Here is an 18,755-nt window from a genome sequence, read left to right as displayed (position 1 = left end):
AAACGAATTGCATTGGTAATCATGCGGAAATGATCGCGCTGACCTTTCGGCAAGTCCACCGACTGCCGTCTGCAGACTGCAGACTACATTCTGTTCTGTCTGCATTCTGCGGTTGCAATCTGGCAAGAGTTATGACGACTGCTGGGCCGCCAGGAGTACGGAACGGACCCATCATCTGAGCACTGTATGCCATTCAAATCTCTGCAAAAGCAGCAGCGATGCGACCTCTTGATCTGCATTGCTGCACTCAGTCAATACGATTATTATTGATTTGCCCAGCCTCTCGAAAGGCCTCTCCAAGGTGAATCTGAAACTGAACCCCAACCCAAAGCTAAAAACCCGAATCCGAATCCGAACTCGAACCTGAACCTGAACCCTGTGGCGCGCAATTTGCGGCTACGTGCCAGAGATTTGTGGCTGAAATCAGTTTGAACTGTCGGAGAGGAGGAGCTGCACTTGGAGCCTGGGCTACGTGTCGGGTTCAGGTTCAGACGAGGATGGGGATGGGGACGAGCACGGGGACTCCCTCCAGACTGCAACTTAAGTTCAACAACTGAGAAAAAATCAACAATCAGCAGAGCATTGTTCCGATTTGGATATTTTCTACGTAATTTTATTGATTGTGAAAGTAGTTTGAACTTTTTGCAGATATAAAAATAATATTCCAGTGGTAATACCTTAGCCAATCACATGTCCCCCCCCAAATTAAACCCTGGGATTGGACTCGACTCCGATTAATCCACGTCCATTACGACCATAATTAGTGACTTACTTGGAGGCGGCTTAAGGCGGCGGCGGCGGCTATCATGGGGGATTACTTTATTTGGGATCTGCCTCTGCTCCGACCCAACCCGACCCATGTTCGACTTCAGCTTTAGCTAAATGGCATTTTAATCAAAATTGTCGCCTTCGGGGCTGCGACTGCGACTGTGCTGCGCCGCTGCATTAATATTGTGCATTACGAGGTATGGCTACAAATTGCTCGGACAACGCCGCTGATGGCCCTGGCAGCAAATTGAAGCTGCCTAAATGTTAAACAATTTACACTCCACTCCACTCGTTCCCTGTCTCTGTCCAGCGTACCCGTCGTCGTGCATTAGTCAGAGAGTTGGCCACAGAGCAGAGCTCGGACGGTCCTCCACTCTTGGTAGCCGAAAAAAAAACTTGTCTGCCGCTGCTCTTGGTCAAGTGGTTGCGCGTCTGGCTGGTTGACTGCCTGGCTGGGTCTTCTCTAGTCTAGTTAATTTAATTTCAACGTCACGTCGTCACAGTTGGCCGTCATCACGGTCTCAAATCCCAGTCTCAGTCCCAGTCCCAGTCTGAGGCTCTCCAGCGAGGCAACTGATTTGAATTTTCTGCCTTTGCCTTTGGTTTTTGGTCTGGCTTTTGCTTTGGATTTTGTGGTCAGCCTCTCGTTTGCGTCTTGGAAGCAGCGCCTTTCGAGGTCATGGGAAAAAAAGTTTCAATTCGTCTGTCCAATGGGCATTTTATTTATATTCATTTTGCATGCGAAAACTCCAAGTCGCAACGGGAACTGAAGGCGGCTTCTAAAATTCCAAAAGCAGTTCCAATGCAGAAACGTAATTTTTGGGTATTGTTTAAATGTATACTCTCTGAGAAATAAATACTCCTAGCACGTACCTTAAATACTTGGGTAATAAAAACAGAAATTAATTAGACTGGTCTGTAAATGTTGTACATTATTTATCCAAAATACATTCGAATAATCTTCTCACTAGCTTTATTTAATATCCTTCTCTTAAGTGGGCCCCCTCGAGGCACCTGCAGAGCCCCTATATTATTAGCTTACATCCAGACTTGACCCAATTTCCAGTCTACCCTGGCCAGTCTCTCTCTTTCCTTCAGTCTGGGGATCAGAGGCAGCATATCGTAATGCTGAGGCCCTGGTGGGCAATGCCAAACAATATCTGCTTAATGACTCAATTCCATTTAATTGAACATCGGCCAGGGGCAATTACACTCAGACATTTAGTGGATTTAATGCCGACCGCCGACCACTTGACCGACTCCAGTCGTTCATTCTCCGTCAGTCGCCTCGACCGCCGTTGGCTTTCTGTGTCTGGTCTGAGAGACGTTTTCCACATAATTAAAAGGCCGGATTCTAATTGTGGAACCGCCCCGCCGACCAAATGTGTCAGAAGGCATTTGGTGGGGCATTCGTTTATGCAAATGCCACAACAACTGCCCAGCTGCTGCAGTGGAGCCTGTGGTTGCGTTGCCTTCAACGGGGTGTGCGAATGACAAACGACTTGAACTTGCGAGCAAGCGGAAAAAAAGAGGAAAAATAATCAAACAAAATTCGCAAAAATTTAATAAAGTTTGTCGGTCGCCATAAATTGCGTTAAATGTTTATAATTTACATGTGTGCAACATGCTGCGAGGAGTCAGAGTCGCGCTGCGTTCGAAGGTGAACTGCAGTTTGTGTTGCGCGTTTGTGTCTTGAGTCTTTCGATTTCGTTTCCATTTTTCTGCCGTTTTCGGGCGCAGTGCGTGTGCATTTGCAGTTGCATTCGCCTGCCCATGCCACTGCTGCCGCTGCTGCTGGTAGCAGAGTTTTTAATTGATATTTAATTGCTCGCACACACACACAAACATTTATGGACAAAATTATATATATTCCGATATGCATAAAATTGTTTTCCATTTTTTATTGATTTTTAATGGCTGCAGCTGCAAATTGAACGCAAATGTAATTTGATTTTATTATTTACTATTGAAAATTAAGAGCAGCTGGTCTCAGTTCGCGATGTCGCTCGCGAACAAAGGACAAAGAGGTGGCAAAGCTTCTGTGCAGGTGCCCGTGCCCCCAAAAGTAGCTGCGATAATCAAACAAACAAGAAATACGCAGGGAACACACAATCAGAGAGTCCTACTCGGGAATCTACCCATCCATTGTCCTTTTTGTACAGAAGAGAAGAGAACAGAACCGACCCTCGTCTAACACTCTTCAAGTTCAATTGAAGTTCTCACGTTCGCATTTCTTTGGCTAATTTGATTGTGGATCTGGGATTGGGTTATTCCAATGAAACAGGAAACGCATTCAAAGCTCTTTTATGTTGGCTGTGTGGGAATGTGGCCGGCGATTACCTGCCAAATGGCCAAAGCCGAAGCTCAAAGCTCCTTCGAGCCTGCTCTAATTGCGACTAACTGGGCCAAATTTGTCTTGTCTGTCTACTGTTTGCGCTGAGGGGCATGCGGGTTGGGGCTTAGACTGGGATACACAATTAAGCTAAATGGTGGGAGCAGAGTGGCTTAAAATCGTACTCTGAGCTATGGCATTGAGCTGCAAGAGGGACAGGGAATAGAAGAAGAGTCAGAGAATAAAACTGTTGAGTTTCAAAGAAGATGCAGAACATAGTACCATCCAACCAAGTGGAAATACAGGAGTATTGCCATAGAGATGCTTGCTTTTATTTCTCAGTTCCCCGCCATAAAATAATCTCAAATCAATTTCGTGAATAATTTTGCTTAACATTTTCCAAAATAAACGCAACAAAATGAACCAAAACTCGCCCTCCATGGAGTCACGGGCTGCCTCCGATTGCGTTGGCTCGCCCCTTGCCTTTTGGGTTCAGATATCTTTCTTTGGTTATCTGGTTTTGTCTACGCGGAGTATTCCGAGTATCTACAGAATCGTAACTATCTGCCTGCCCGCGGCCTAAATGGCCAGCCGCCACAACAAGAGCAGCATGGAGTGCAGCATGGAGTGCAGCATGGGGAGTGCAGCAACATTGAATGCAACAAGCAAAGCCAAGGATTTTGTTGCGTCTGCAACAACTTTCGTGGCATGGCGTCTGCGGCCCACGGCCAAGATTTGGCGCCATTGAAATTGAACAACATGCAAAACAACGAAAGGAGAAATAAAGATAAAATAATACAAAATAAAAATAAGGAGAATGCGAATTCGAATTGGAGCTGCAGCAACGAGAACAGACCATGCCACAGACCACGCACCACAGCCTCCGCTTGAGAGGCAGACCCAGAGCCCACCTCAGCCCCCTCTAAAGACATTTGTGTGGCACTATTGGGGTTTTGTACAGCCAAAGACAAACAGACAACAGACAGCATTGAATGCTTTATTTGGTAGTGAAAACGATTTGCCAGCTTGGTGCCAAGTTATGCGTCGCCCAAAGGTACAGAGGGAAAATAAAACGGCGCCCCCAGGCCGCCCAGCCGCCCAGCTGCCATTGCCACATGGAGTCTGTCTCGGGTTTCCGTCTATTGCCATGTGTCAGCCGCATCAATGTGCTACACAACGATCGAATGGTAGAGCATTAACTATAATTTGGCCAAGGAAAATGGTACCCCAAAGCAGTTTACATGTTGCTGCATTGTCAATGCCAATGCCAATGCCAATGCGTTTGTCATCTCCCAGAGATACGGACAACCACTGAAACAGCAACAACAACAGCAATGGCAACTGCAACAAGTCTTGTCAGCATTTTGGACAGCACCAGCAGCAGCAGCGGCAGTGCCAGTGGCAGAGGCAACAACAGGGACACATTATCAAAAGGCGCCGCATTTGCTTCCGCCATCATTAATAATCTGAATGACCGAGACCATATGCTGATGTTCCAACGCTGCCCCATCCCATCTGCAGCTCCTGCTGTTGCTCCCAATACCAATGTGGCACTGCTCTTGTTCTGATGTTTCCCGATCTTGTTGCTGTCATTTTGCTTGGACTTTTAATTTATTTATGGCCGCCGCACTGCCAACTGCATTGAAATGCCAACGTGCCGCCGCCAATCTGGACCGAGGACCAAAGATCACAGAGGATCCCATCCCCCACCCCCCATATCCAAATCCAAATCCGAATCCAGGGAGAGAGCACTGTCCCTGTCTCCCCCCGTCCCCCCCCCTAAATGGCAATTAAGCAAACAATTTATAGCGAAAATGTTCAATTTAATTAATGTTCGAATTGCACGCAGAAATTAGCAAACACATGTGCGAATGGAAGGAAAACTCTGCTCGTCGTAGGGATTGGCAAATGGAAATGGAACTGCAAGCTGGAAGCTGGAAGCGTGTGCTTCTGACCAGAATTACCAGCAGCAAGAAGCATCAGCAGCAGCAGCAGGAGAAGAAGGCAGTTACAGGCCATAAACACGCCAAAATTTTCGACTCCAGAAGAGGAGGCTGATTCCCCTCCTTCCCGATGGCTTGAAGGCTGGCTTGGCCGGGCCGGGCAACAACCAGCGCCAGCAATTTAAATAAAACTTTTGCTTAATTGCAACTGGAAGCTTTGCAACTGCGAATCGGTTGCATGTTGATGCAACTTTACCTCTGCCTCTGGCAACCCGCCCCCCTCCACCCCTACCCACTGTCGGTGTCCCTCTGCGCCGTTTGAGATCGTTAATTTAAATTGAACACATTTAGGACATGGACATGGGATGGTTGAACGGTCGGGCTGGCCGGGTCGGTCGATGGGTGCTTTAATTGCCATCAAATCGCTGCCAGCCTCTGTCTTCCAGGTATCCACGTTACCCACCACGAACCCTGCTGATCCTCCTCAACCCCCTAAGCCGGGCCTAAACGATTTCGTTTACTGCAAGTGCCCATCATTTTGGTCTCCAGCTCCACGTGCTGAAAGTGATTTCGGACTGCCTGCACCTTTCACTCTCCTCCTCCCAGGTAGACTCTCTGCCCCGCCGGGCATTATGGTCATGGCAAACCGGCAATTAAGCCTTCCTTGCTCTACCCTCGAACCCTTCTCGGCCTGCAATTGGTTGGAGTGGAAGCTAAAGCTCAAGCCTTTTGCCTAATGACTTTTTAATTGGCTTCCAGGCCAAAGTTTGCGAAATTTTGTCGATCGTTGGACAGCCTTTCCCCCACTCATAGACCAACTACCACGGACGGGATGGTAATTGGATCCGATTGAGCCATCGGCCAGCCAAATGATTTCGGTCAGCTGGTAATTTGAGCCGCTTGCATCTAAGCCTCGACTTGCACCCAGTGGACACATCAGCAGCCCAGAGATTGGCGCATGGAGATGGGACTGGCACTCCAGATGATGGCGTGTCAGCTGCAGCCATAATGTCTCAATCAGCCAGAGTCGTCTGGTGCCAATAAAAAGCAGAGCAGAACTTGGGAGCCAAACAGTAGCCCAAAAAATAAAAGTTACTCAAATTACAAATGGCTCTTAAACGAAATATTGCTGCTTTAACAGGGAATGGGAATTCAACTTAAACTTTAAGCCAACGACAAGAATCCACTGGGAATTATTCCCGATTAAACACTGAATTTTAGTTAAATTTGTATGTACATACATTCGAACGAGAGAGCAGCAGAACTTGTACCAAAAGTAGCCTTCTTTTTTCTCGATAATACACAAATATATAAGTCAAGATGTCGAGCCAAGCCAACTGGACAGCCCTTCTAGCTGAGCAACGCATCTTGCAAATAAACCCGCAATAATATCATTGATTTCTTTCGCTCTTCGGGAACTTACAAATGATGAGCATTTCTGTGGTCTTTCGGCTCTAAAATGATGTGCAGGCGGCACGCAAGCACGGCAGAACCCTCGACAGACAGAGGTAGAATTCAATTAAGGAACTGTCCCAGTCAGACTCAGCCTCGGCCTTTGACATAACTTAGATGGCGGTTGGTTGGGGCTCCCACTCTTGATTTGGATACAGACCTGGGCCCCAGCAGGGTGTGGCGCCTGGCCAGGACATGGATGGACATGGACATCGAAATCGACTGCGGCCATCGGCAATCGGCCAAGTCCAAGCTCAAGCGCAGCGGGTCTTGTGCATTTTAATGCCTCTGTCAGTGGCAATATCGAAATTGGGACTGGTCCCCACTGCCTCTGTTGTCTCTCTGTTGTTTATGTTGGTGTTATTTTCATTGCAAACAAATGATGAGGAACACGCAAACGCACTCAGACATTGGGCTCCAGGTCCACAAGGTCCAGGCACCTGGAGCTGAGGCTAGGGCTGGGACTTGGACTCGGACTCGGACACGGACTTGGACTCTCTCAAATTGAAATCACAATGACTTGCGGGCTTTTCGAGTCGCACTGAGTGGCAGGCCACATAAATTTCATCGAAGAACGAAATTGGAACAACTTATTGGATGATTTTTATGGTTACTAAAAGTGGAAACTGCAGAGGCCGTTGGAGATATCAAAAGGAATTTGAGGGGGGCGGAAAGGGGAGTCAGGGCGGCAGCTTAAGAATAATATTTAAAAATTCTTGCTGCTTGCAATCTTTCGCCGATATTTCGGGCCTTCCTGCAGCAACCCGGACCCAGTTCGATTGCATCTCAATTTTTGCTCCTCATTTTGTTTTTGTTTTCTCCATTAATTTCATGCTGCGAATATTTTATGCCAAAAGCTGCAGCCAGCCCCAAAAAACAAAAAATATTTGCAGTTTATTAAGGCTGATTGAAATTTATGCGGCAGCCGCTGGACGGGATGGAAATCTCTCTCTCTCCCTCTCTGTCTCTGTCTCTGTGAGCGGTGAAAAATGAGGAGAAATTCCATCAGAGTGCTAATGCGTGTTTGATGCGGCTCGCAGGTGTTGAAGCAATTGCATTTTTATGATAAGATAGCGCCCGAGCCGTGCCGAAAATAAAGGCGAAACTTTAATGAGATGTCCGGGGCAGAGGACTCAGCATGGTGGCGGCGGGGCAACCATACTCCTGGGGTGCGATCATAAAGCTAACCCCAAGCCCCTGCAGTTGCATATGGAAAATGTGTGCTGAAGTTACAGCTGGGAGTTTGAGTTGCGCAGATGCAGAGATGCAGAGATGAAATTGAAGAGGAAGATGGATCTGAAATAGGAGTTGAAATGAGCTAAAGTCGAAGCTTGATTGACCAAATCGTGACTTGGCCTACGCCCTGGCCAGCGCCCACGCACCGGCAACGGCACCGACACCAACAACATTGTGTTGCTGCCCCGCTGCCCGTTCCCCTCTCCGTCCTGGGCCGCAAATTGAGTTTGCTTGGCGGCCTTTTGTTTACTTGGCGGCCAGACAAGTGCGTGGGCCTGTGTCTGTGTCTGCCCCAAACCGCAGCTGCCTCGAAAGGGCCGCCACGCAATGCCAGGCACAATTCCTGGACCTGGAACCCGGGACCTGGGACCAGCACTCGCACTGGCGACATCTGCGCCAGCAATCTACGGCAATTGCTCTTAGACCCGCTCCACCAGCGACGAGTAGACTTGCCTTTAAAAGGCAAACGAGCCGACAGCCAGCCCCCTCGAGATCGGTGCGGATCGTGATCGTGCGGTGTGCGACAGTGTTGCAGCTGCACTCCGCAGAAATTCTGCATCGTGATTCGGTATTCCAGAGATACTTAAAGGAATTGATTGCAGCAGGAAAGTGGAAAGAAATTATGAGAAAAAAATACTAGGAAGAAAACTTACTCCAGCCGTGGAGGGATAAACAAATTTCTTGTTAAGGGATTGAAGAAGTTTCCAATTAACCTGCGTTTTTGCTAGGAAACATAACCTTCTTTTCCCCTCTCCTTGAGCCTTCACTTGCACTGTTTCCATTGCTGTTAGAAATCACGACTCCCACTTTTCCCATCTCCCATCTCTAATGCAGGAAAATGTTCTGGTTTCGGGCTCATTTATGGCGGTGTCTGGGCAATCGTTGCGTGTGTCTTGGCTAGCTCTGGATGTGGCTGGGAGTGGGAGTGGTAGAGGGAGCGTTGCCGCGTGGGCTACCTGCAGGTGTTCCCATAGACTGATGGGTGCCATTAGACACCGATGTGGGCTGCTGGCGGCACGGCACGCCTATTCCAATGAGAAGGCGCCAGGAGAAGGCTAAATGAATGGCCATCGTCTCGGGGTGTACGAGACGAAACATGTATTCAGTCGTATGCAAATTATCATCAGCGACGACGGCGACGGCGACGGCGACGTAGACGGGTGACGGCCACAATGGTGACACATAAAATGCAGTTAAAGGTTGGCCATTCCACTCCACTTCACTCCACCACCAGCAGCAGCAGCTCCTCCAAGCCGGTCCAGGTCCAGTTGCATGTCCAGTCCGGTGGCTTGTCCAACTGTCGTCGTCGTCGTCGGCCGTTAGCCATGTCAAAGGGGAGAACAAGGCGCGTTCCGGCTGACAGACAATTACGCTAATGGGACACAAATGGCAAATTAATTAGCTGCGGGCCATGCTCCCGAAAGAGACGACTAGGCCACAGTCTCTCCCCAAATGGGATGCAGCGAGACAGACAGCGAGAACTTGTGCAGACCTCTGCTCTGCTCCCAGGTTTGGGCACATAAATTGCCAGAGCGACAGCCTGGGACATCTCTAAAAAAGAAGTCCCCGTATACGAGGATTCGTGAGTGTATTCTGGTGGAGTGTACTTTCAGGAAATCGCTTGCCCTTACATTTAATTGCTGGTAGTTCAACCGATCGATGGCTGTAATCCGGGGGACAGGTGTCGATCATACAAGTGGATGGATTTCCGTTGCGAATTTATTGCGGTAGCTGGGGCGGGGCACCGCCTCACTGATTGCTAATCGGCCTCCAGCTGCTGGCGCCGTGGCAGCCACAGCATGTCAAATTTCGTTGTATGGCCCCAGAGTAAGGCAATAATAATAATGTCCATAATTATATACGAGTACGTAGAAGGAGACTCGGCCAAAGTCAATGAACAAGCGACGACAACAATGCCACAGACACAGCAGCAACAGCAACAGCAAATGCAGAACAGCCCGCAACAATGGACAAGTTCTTATCGCTTACAACTTGTTTCGATTTCATTGACCAACTATGGGCAGTGGGCCGGTGGCCGGGCTTAATTTGGCCAAGAGGAGCATTGTTGCTGCCCAATTGTTTAATTGCCAGCGTATGCGGCGCCATAAATGCCTCACAATGCGCGGAATCGACTGGGATGGGATGGCAGGGGAGTCGATCCATAATTGCTGCTATTGACGGGCCGGGGAACTGCTTTGAATCCACATCATTCGACCATGGCCATGTCCATGTCGATGTCCAAGTCTGGCGGCTAATGATAGGGCCCCGGCCCCGGTCCCCCCTCGCTCGCTCCCTCGCCAGCCTATAAAAGTGAAAAGAACATAAACTTGAAGCGCAGCTCGGCCGACATTTGGCGCGCCAAAAGGGAATTGGTGTGAAATTGGCCACGGACGGTAAGGCCTTCCTGGAAGTCTCCCAACCAGCACTCCCAAGCACTCCCAAACACTCCCGACACTCGAGCCGTGTAATTAGGCGTGTTCCCAGCCCCCGGAGCCTTCGCTTTCCGGGGCATTTATCAGTGCAAACAAGCAGAATGGAATCAGAATCAGAATCCGAAGGAGATATGCCCTTTGGCCAGATCGCGGCCATCGGCTGGGCTTTATGCCACAACTAATAAGGATAATTGCAACGCCGACTGGGCGTTAAGTGAGTCCCGAGACCAGCTCTAAATCCGACTTGGAGTCTGCCTGTGGCTTTGGCTTTAGCTTTAGCATCAGCTCCAATTTCGATGCGGAAATTTGACAAATTGGCATCGTCGAGGCTGTTGTTGGGGCTGTCGTGTAAACGGTTGCAGGTGTTTTCGCTGGGCGTGGCCGGGACCCTCTTTCGGTGCGATTTGTATCGCTGTCCAATTAAGCCGTGCAACATGGGGCAAGCAGCAACATGTTGCCAGTCTGCGATATTGCTAACGAAGCACTGACAATGCATTCATTGCCGTCACTTTGACACTCCCGCAAAAAGTAGCAGCAGCAGCAGCAGCAGAGACAGCAGGACAGCAGCCACAGCAGCCACATCAGCCACAGCAGCATTTGCAGAAAGAGAATTACGAAAAATTCATTACGATTTCGATTTAAGTTGAATAATTATTTATCTAGATAATGCTACTCATTCGGCTCACTCTCCGTCTGGGTCCGTGGGTCCATGGTCCATGGGTCTGTGGTGTGATTCATATCAGTGCAATTGCAGGCGTGTCAGCGACAGTTGCAACGACAGCGGCCACAGTTGCCGCCGCTGCTGCTGCTGCTTCGACTGTGGAAGCAACAATCTCGGCCAGCAAATGGCAATGGCCGCAGACGACTGACACAAAACAAATAGACTGTCAGTTTACGGAGCATTTTGGTATGACTAAATGTGGCTGTGATTGTGCCGTGCCTCCTGCTTTTTGGCTCTTTGTTCGTGCCGATGATGCTGGTGTGTCCGGTGGGTGGATGAGGCTAATCGTACGTAATTGCAGCAGCAGCCGGATTAGCAGTGTAATATACGGATATGGCTATAATGAGCAATACAATGCTGACGATAAGAGGACACTTCCTTCTCGCTTGCGGGCAAATCTTGTGGGGAACTCTTGGCAGCCAAGATAAAATGGATTGTTTTGCTTTAGGTAGAGTTCTATGGGTTGTTCCAAGTTGACTTACAACAGAAGCCAAGAACTAAGTCGAAGCTGATGTAATGCCAAGATTGAAGTCGCTGGGAATCTGTTGCATTCATTAGCTTAACTTTGCAATCGGCCCACCGACGACTGCACCTGCACCTGTCAGCTGCAGGAGTACTGTGCACCAGGCGGCGGTGGCTGCCCCTCCTACCCCGCCCCGCACGCCCTGGGCGTGGCGTGGCCATACTTAGCATATTTCCCAGGTAAAGCGATGCAATGACAAGTCGCCGGCTGCACACGACATGGCATATCGGCCGATTCCCATCGGATAGGGAGCCGAGCCGACATGGGGCGACCCCTACTACCTCCTACCACTGAGAATAAATAATTAAAAATGCGTGCAAAAAATGCTCCGAATGTTATCATTATCAGCAGACCAAAGAGAGCGCAAATAAATCAAAGCCTCGACCACTTGGCAGCCTCAATTGAAAAAATACGATTGCGAGTATGTATGTGTATGTATGAATAAATAAAGGAAAATCCATTCATTGGCGGGCAACGGCAAATTTTAGCCAAGATTTATGTGGCCATAAAGGCGATTAGAGAACCAAGCGAAACGTCAAAAGACAAAATGTGCTGCGGAAAAAAAAACAAACAGGGAAGCAGTGAAGCAGTGAAACAGTGAAAACCCAGACACAGAGACCAGGCATCCCATGTCCAAGTCCAGTTTGCACTTTACACGATTTTGTAATTTATTTCTGACGCTCCGATTGGCGGCGGCATTCTAATGGCAAGTGCCGGGCGACGCCGCCAACTCTGGCATAATTCACGGGGGAAGTTGCTGCCGATGTGGCCATGTGGTTGTTGCTGCTGCTGCTGCTGCTGTTGCCGGGTCTGTTGCCACTGGCGGTGTTCACACTTCCAATTGCCAATTTGCATATTTTTGGCATACGTAATGCAGGTAACAGCAGCAGCAGCAGCAACAACAACAGCAACAACGCTGGCATAAATCAGAGCCACGTTTAGGACTTATCGCCCGCCAGCATCTCCGACTGGCAATTCATCTCGCACTCAATTTCCATTCGTTTTGTATTTGCTTACGCGGCGCATAATTAATTCCATTTGCACATGCAACCATTGCGCATACGCCAGGCTGTACAAGCGACAGATCTGGCCACGTGACACGAGGCCTAACATACAGACATTCATATGTATGTACATATGTATGCACGAGTAGAATGACAATTTCGAAGAATAGTTCTACCAGCACACATTGCAGTTGGAAGTAAGTCCTTAAATAAATGCATACATACAATTCATTGTTCTTCGTTTAATTCTTCCTTGGTTATACACATTTGTAGAGTAGTCTTAGATTTAATAGCTTCTTCATTTATCTTCCAACTTTTAATAACATCTGAAAATTAAAGAGAGAAGAATGTGAGTGTAATATTGCTCAGTCCTAATGGCGAAAAGCGAGCGAGGGAAATCTATGCATATCACTCACGTTGCTGTTCCCTTAACGGTGGATGGCTTCATTGTCGTGAATGGTGAATGGTGGGCTGGATTGCTCGATTGCTCCATGTCCTCGTCCTGCTCGCCCGATTGTGGCATCAAAGATATCAATTTGTCATTGTCGGCAGCAACGGTTGGCAGCAGGTCCTTCCGTCCGGATAGCTCCATGTCCTCGTTGCTCGCTTGCGCGATCGAATCGTTCAGCTTGAGAACGTCATCGAGATCATCAAAGCTCGGCAGCAGGTCCTCTCGTCCGTGATATTTGTAGCAGCTGATTACGATCTTTCGCAGCACGTTCGAGTAGCTGATCTGCAGCCGTTACAGATGGATAAAAGGAGCGTAGAACAGAGACTTGTACAATTCAGCGATTTAAATGGGCGTCTGCTTAACACCCACCCCACTTTGCTTTTCTTCCACGGAGCGGGCGTCCAACCGCACATTGGCCCACGCCACCTCCCTGGGCCACCAGGGTGGACGCGTCGACTGACGTCCCCAGCCGGGCAGTCTCCGTCCCGTCGAGTATTTGAGCATCAGTGGGATGAAGGTCCGCAGCTGGGCCAGAGTCATCATCTCGACGGGCGTCGGCATACCATTGATCACGAGGCCGGGCAGCGTGAACAGCGACGGATCGTGCTGGGGCGGCGGCGGCGCCTGCTGGTCCAGCGCATGGTCCAGCTCGTTCAAAACGATGTTATTCAGGCTGAGTAGCACATCCTTCAGTGGATTGGCGCCGAACACCTCGTAGATGCCGTTGGGCTTACCAGGCTGCGCCACCAGCACCACCGCCTGCTTGCCGACACGTACCGAGAACTCGTCGATGACGGCACGCAGCTTGCGCAGCAGCTGATTCTGCGTGCGCTTGCGCACCGCCGGATTCACCTCGAAGTAGTGCGCCCGATTGCGCCTCCTTGAGCTGCTGGCAATGGCCGCTGCTGCCGCCACACCAACTGGTCCGGCCGCCGCCAGCTGATGGGCGACACCGGCGTTGAAGGGTTTCCAGTCGAGCTTCACGTCGCTGCTGATCCTATCCTCCTCGTTATCGTCGCTGCTCCCGGTCTGCATGTCCTCGTCCTCGTTCAGCATCTTGCTAGTAGGGATGAAAGGAAAAAGGAAAAAAAGATTTATCACACTAATGTACTCATTTACATATGTATGTAGGTATGTATATATATGTATATGTGTGTATGTGTATGTCTCTATGGGCGCCTGCGCAATTCCCCACGACACAAAACAAAACACAAACCAAATATCACATAAACACACAAATATAATTAACACGCAGTGGGCAAAGAGAACAGCAATGATGTGAGCAACGTAACAACGGTAAAAAAAAGCTCGCACAATGAAAGGAGAGCAAAATACAAACGTAGAGCAAAAATAAAACGCATGAATGATAATTAAGGCGTCGCAGAAAAAAGATCCAGTGCAACCCTGCATAAAATAATTAATTGATCCATGTGACAGACATATGTATTTCCTGCCAAAACAGAGACGGCCTTATGGGAAAAGCATGCAGTGAGAGCGAGCGAAATATAGGCAACAGCTTGGCGCCGCTTTCCAGAGACTATCGATATTTACGAACCCAAAACGGTGGTCCCCATAACGAGAGGATGCGCATGCTTTGCGATTGGATACAATGAGAGGAATTTATGGTTATTGAATATTTAAGTAAATCAAATTTAGTTTTACTGATTTAGGTATATCAAAACACATTTCACATGTGTGGCCTCACGCTGCCATCCCTGGCGTGGCACTCGCTCGTACTTGGAGTTATCTTTTGAAGCGATTTGCGGAACGCCCCATTTGAAATTGGTCTCGCCTCGCCTCATGTGGGTGTCGTGTCTGTCTGGGTCTGCCAACGGTAATCGAGTCGGGGCCTGGGAAGCCACAGACTCAAGCACAGAGCCGAGCCAAGCGAAGCTCTACCTCAAAGCCATACGCAATTTTGAGTATCGACTATTGATGCTGCTGATGTGTTTTGACTGGTGCGCTGATTTACGGCCAGCGCCTGCCGAGCGGCAATTTGTTTGGCCCCCAGATGACGCAGGCGCAGACTCTGATGCAGCCGCAAATGCACAGAGAGGTGGCTTAGACGTAGCCAAGGCCAGGATGGATAGATCGGGGGCCTGGCAAGGAGGCAAATTAACGCGCCAGTCGCCACATAACTTGCCGTACGCATAAAACATGTTAAGTAATCAATTGCTGGCCCAGCACGGAGGGAGGATCAACGGCAGAACCAGCAGCAGGAGCAACATACTCGCCCAACTGAGTAGTGAGTGGTGGCCAAGTGTTCATGGCCAATGCCATTGCCGATGGCTGGAGGGACAAACAATTGCCGCATTTTTAAGGGCCTCCAACACGTGCAACTCGTTGCTGTTGTTGTCGTTGTCGTCGCTGCTGTTGCCCTGAACGAACGTTCGTTCTCCTTCTCCTTTGCGCTGACGCTGTGGCAACTTCAAAGTATCCTGCGGCATAATGCGCTTAATAAACCATGAATCACTGTCCAAGAGGAGGCTGTCAGAGAGAGGCCACAACTGCAGACGTCTGCGGCCGTAGCTTTTGCTGCGTCTGCGTCTGCCACAGCAACAGCAGAAACGACTGCAACAGACGGGGCAACATTGATTTTGTCACGACGCAAACAATTTAAAGGCAATTGCTGAAGTGCGCTGCGTCCACGTCCAGTAAATGATGTGCGCATGTGATAAAGGGCCCCGATCCCCCAGCCAAGATCTGTACCTCTGTCCAGAGGAGACCACGAGAAGAGAGGACCAAGGCCCAGACCCAAGTCAACAGGGAACAGTCCCTTGTTTTGGCCGCTGTTGTCGCTGCTGCTTGAGTGGCATAAAAAACGACTTGCACTTGGGCTTGAGCATGTTCTCCGCTCCGCTCCTCTTCCCTTCCACTGCCACTGCCACTTCCACTTCCATCCTTCTACTCCCACTCCATCCTTCACTCTGTAGTGCAGCCTCTCTCTGGGCCTCCATGGGGCTATCAACATTCTCAGGTGCGCCTGCGCGGCCTTTGTTTCGGCCATGGCCATTGGGCATTGGCAAGTTTTGTCAGCTCCTTACTCTCAGCCCGCCAAAAATCGTCTCCACACCTGCACGGAAAGAAAGGCAGGAGACACCACTCGGGCACGCTCTTCGAAACTCCACGAAAGTTGTGTTGAAATTTCTCTCAGTGCTTTTATTGGCCAACCCTAAGCCCACCATTGAACTAGTTAAGTTGTTAGCTGGGCCTCAGGGAACGGGCCTGGTCTTGGGCTTGGGTTCGGGTTTGGGCTTGAGATCAGAAGCTAGAGTGTATCCACAGCCAGCGGATTTTCAGTTGCAGTTGCCTGTTCCAGCAGGCATCATTAATCAGCCCGGGTTCATCAGCTCAGCGGCAACATGGTTCATTAGTTTTGGTTAGTTGCGCCTCATGTTGCAGTTGCTGTTGGCCTCTGCTGCCGTGCCCGTATAGCAGCGGCGGCGGCGGCGGCCTCCTGTCGACGATTCTAATCATAAGGAACAGCACCAGGACCGGGAATGGGTCTCCTCCGCCGCCGCCGCCGCTGCTAGCCAAGTTAATTGGCTAGAAGTTTTGCATAGACGCAGACACAGTCTGAAACCACAGCTTCGACTGCGGCTTTGGCGGCAAAATCTGAATCAGCGAGCAGCGTCTGCTGCTGTCGTCGTTGGCTTATTTGGTAGCAACAAAGGCAACAGGCAGCAGCAGCAACTGCAGGCATTATCAGCATCAGCCCGAGTCTCAGATCCCGCTGTTTGGGTTGCTGTGTGCCATATGCCTTCCGAGTATACTCGGATTTGCATGTGGCAAGCGTTTTTGTCTCTCTCCATTTCGGCGCAGGGCCGCAGAGCCAACCAGAGTTGTGGCAGTGATCTTGTCGGAGCGAGTCACGTCCGATAATGTTGACAGTTTCCAGCTGCTTTAGCAGCTACTGTTGAATGCTACTACTTTGCTACTCTCCACATGCAAGTGGAGTCGCGTCAAGGCTTTGCAAGCGTGGGAAACGGCTAGGCCAGGCCAGGCCGCATGCTGGCAACATGCTGCTTCTGGATACGTTTACACTCACCCATCAAAAGGGAGAAGACAGCTGCCACAGCTACCACAGCTACCACAGCATCCATCGCATCCACATCGTCAAACAAAGTATGTTAGATGGTTACGTTGGCTCCTTCCCATTGGGTCTTGCGCATCCCGCTCAAAATCGTTTCAGTTTTGCCCAAGTTATGGCCTCCCCTGACTGCCCCTGACTTGACTCGTTGACAAATCATGTTGGCAGCCAACAAGTCTATCAAAACCTGACAACATTTGCATCTGGCTGGAAAGCAGTCCCATCCCGTCCCCATACAAACCACAGGAGAGACAACGGCAGCGCAGCCCCATACTATACCCATCATACCCACCTGAAGAACTACTTTGAGTGGCTACTGTGTTCCGCGACGACAGGATGCATAAAATTTATGAAACAACGACGCCTTTGCGCACATAATTAAATCAGACAAAGCGCAGCGCATGTAAATCCAGTCCAAACCACAGCCGACCCGGTTCTGGCCCATCCCACAAAGATACAAGGAAGGATGGATGCACATCACCGGATGCTGGGCGAAAAAGAAATGCAGCTTGACTATTTTTAATTACCGGGCAACATCTGCGGTTGCGGCAATGGCTCCAGCTGCCGACCAGCCCAAAGAGGGGTTGGTTGCCTTCCACTGTACCAATGTACCAGTAATTATTATAGTCATGGGGCTGCTGCAGTTGGGCCTGGCCTGGCCTGGAATTGGGATTGGGTTTGAGAGTGAGACGGGGATTGGATAGGCATGCGAATCAATTACATATTACAGCCCGCCGTTGACGTCGACGTCGCAGCGATTAACTCCAGTGACTTTATAGAACTGTTCAACACTAACCTGTTCGAATGTTGCGCCGCCGCCGCTTTCATTAAAGTGCAAATTATGACTTGCAGTTCCGCCAGGTGTTGTGCCCGCCTGGCCTATTTGTCTTGAGTGCTGAGCCGGCACTCCACGGATGGGATGCAGGTCCGCGAATATAGGCGAGAGCCCACAGAGCTAAAGCGTTTAAGCCGCTGCCAAGTCGACGCTGTGCCCTTTCAGGTATTAAGTTATCAACGCAGTCGTCACAGCAGCCCCATATTATTTACCGCTCTTACTAATTGCCACCTGTGCGGATTTCGTGTTGTAAATGATTTGCTGGCTTTCCTTTTGGCGGGGGGAAGGCCAATCTTCAACGCATGCTGTAAGATGGGAAGAAAATGGGAATTTAGATAGAACATCGCGACGAGTTCCAGAAAATTCTACAACCTGCCCAGCAGCTAGCTTTTGAATGTAAGCAAATAAGTTCGGCGCTGCCGAACTCGAAATACTGCCCTGAAATTTACACACAAAACTCCCCAGCAGCAAGCTGTTGAATGAATGCAACTAAAAATGTTAGTTCAAGAAGTGGTCGCTGATATCTGTTTGGCGCCACTAAAACAACTGAGCTTTTAACGGAACTTTAAGTGATCGATTTGTGGCCAAACGTTTTTTGTTTTTGTTTTTATAGTGTACTTTTTTTCAGTATTTTTGTTCTGTTTTTCAAGTAAAATTTTTGTAATTTTTATATGGTATTTTTTCAACATTTAATAGGGAAAAAACAACAAATAAGCTTTAATTAAAAGCTCAATTAAAAGCTCTTCTTAAATTTTTACCAGTTAAATATTTAGTTTCGTCTGGTTGGATTTTTTGATTGGTTTTCTTTGCCGACGGCTGGAAGTCCTTGTTAAAAAAGCATTAATTTCTTTAATTTTTAAATGGGTCACAATACTCTCAAAAATGCCTTCAACTGGAACTGAAATTAAACCACGTTAGAATTAACATCGACCGCAGCTTCTGGCTGCTCATTAGCTTGTCCGAGAATT

The 18,755-nt window shown here is 49.2% G+C and overlaps 1 protein-coding gene across 7 annotated transcripts; it reads right to left on the bottom strand.

Moving 5' to 3' along the window:
* Positions 1-12,627: 12,627 nt before the first annotated feature.
* Positions 12,628-18,043, bottom strand: LOC111074419 (DNA-binding protein Ewg-like). Of its 7 annotated transcripts, none has more exons than XM_022367187.2 (4): positions 17,749-18,043; positions 13,232-13,922; positions 12,828-13,144; positions 12,628-12,737 (listed from the first exon to the last, which is right to left on the bottom strand). In XM_022367187.2, exons 1-4 carry the CDS (start codon positions 17,778-17,780, stop codon positions 12,728-12,730), a joined length of 1,050 nt encoding a protein of 349 aa, XP_022222879.2. In that variant the 5' UTR covers positions 17,781-18,043; the 3' UTR covers positions 12,628-12,727. The 7 variants fall into 7 exon arrangements, with proteins under 7 accessions (XP_022222879.2, XP_022222878.2, XP_022222877.2 ...); XM_022367186.2 differs by lacking the exon at positions 17,749-18,043 and adding an exon at positions 14,600-14,770; XM_022367185.2 differs by lacking the exon at positions 17,749-18,043 and adding an exon at positions 14,202-14,273.
* Between the last annotated feature and the right edge of the window lie 712 nt (positions 18,044-18,755).

The sequence above is a fragment of the Drosophila obscura genome, unplaced genomic scaffold (assembly GCF_018151105.1).
Source record: "Drosophila obscura isolate BZ-5 IFL unplaced genomic scaffold, ASM1815110v1 contig_200, whole genome shotgun sequence".
NCBI classification, from domain to species: Eukaryota; Metazoa; Arthropoda; class Insecta; order Diptera; family Drosophilidae; genus Drosophila; species Drosophila obscura.
The sequence above is the reverse complement of the archived record's forward strand: the minus strand, read 5'-3'. Positions and strand labels throughout refer to the sequence as shown.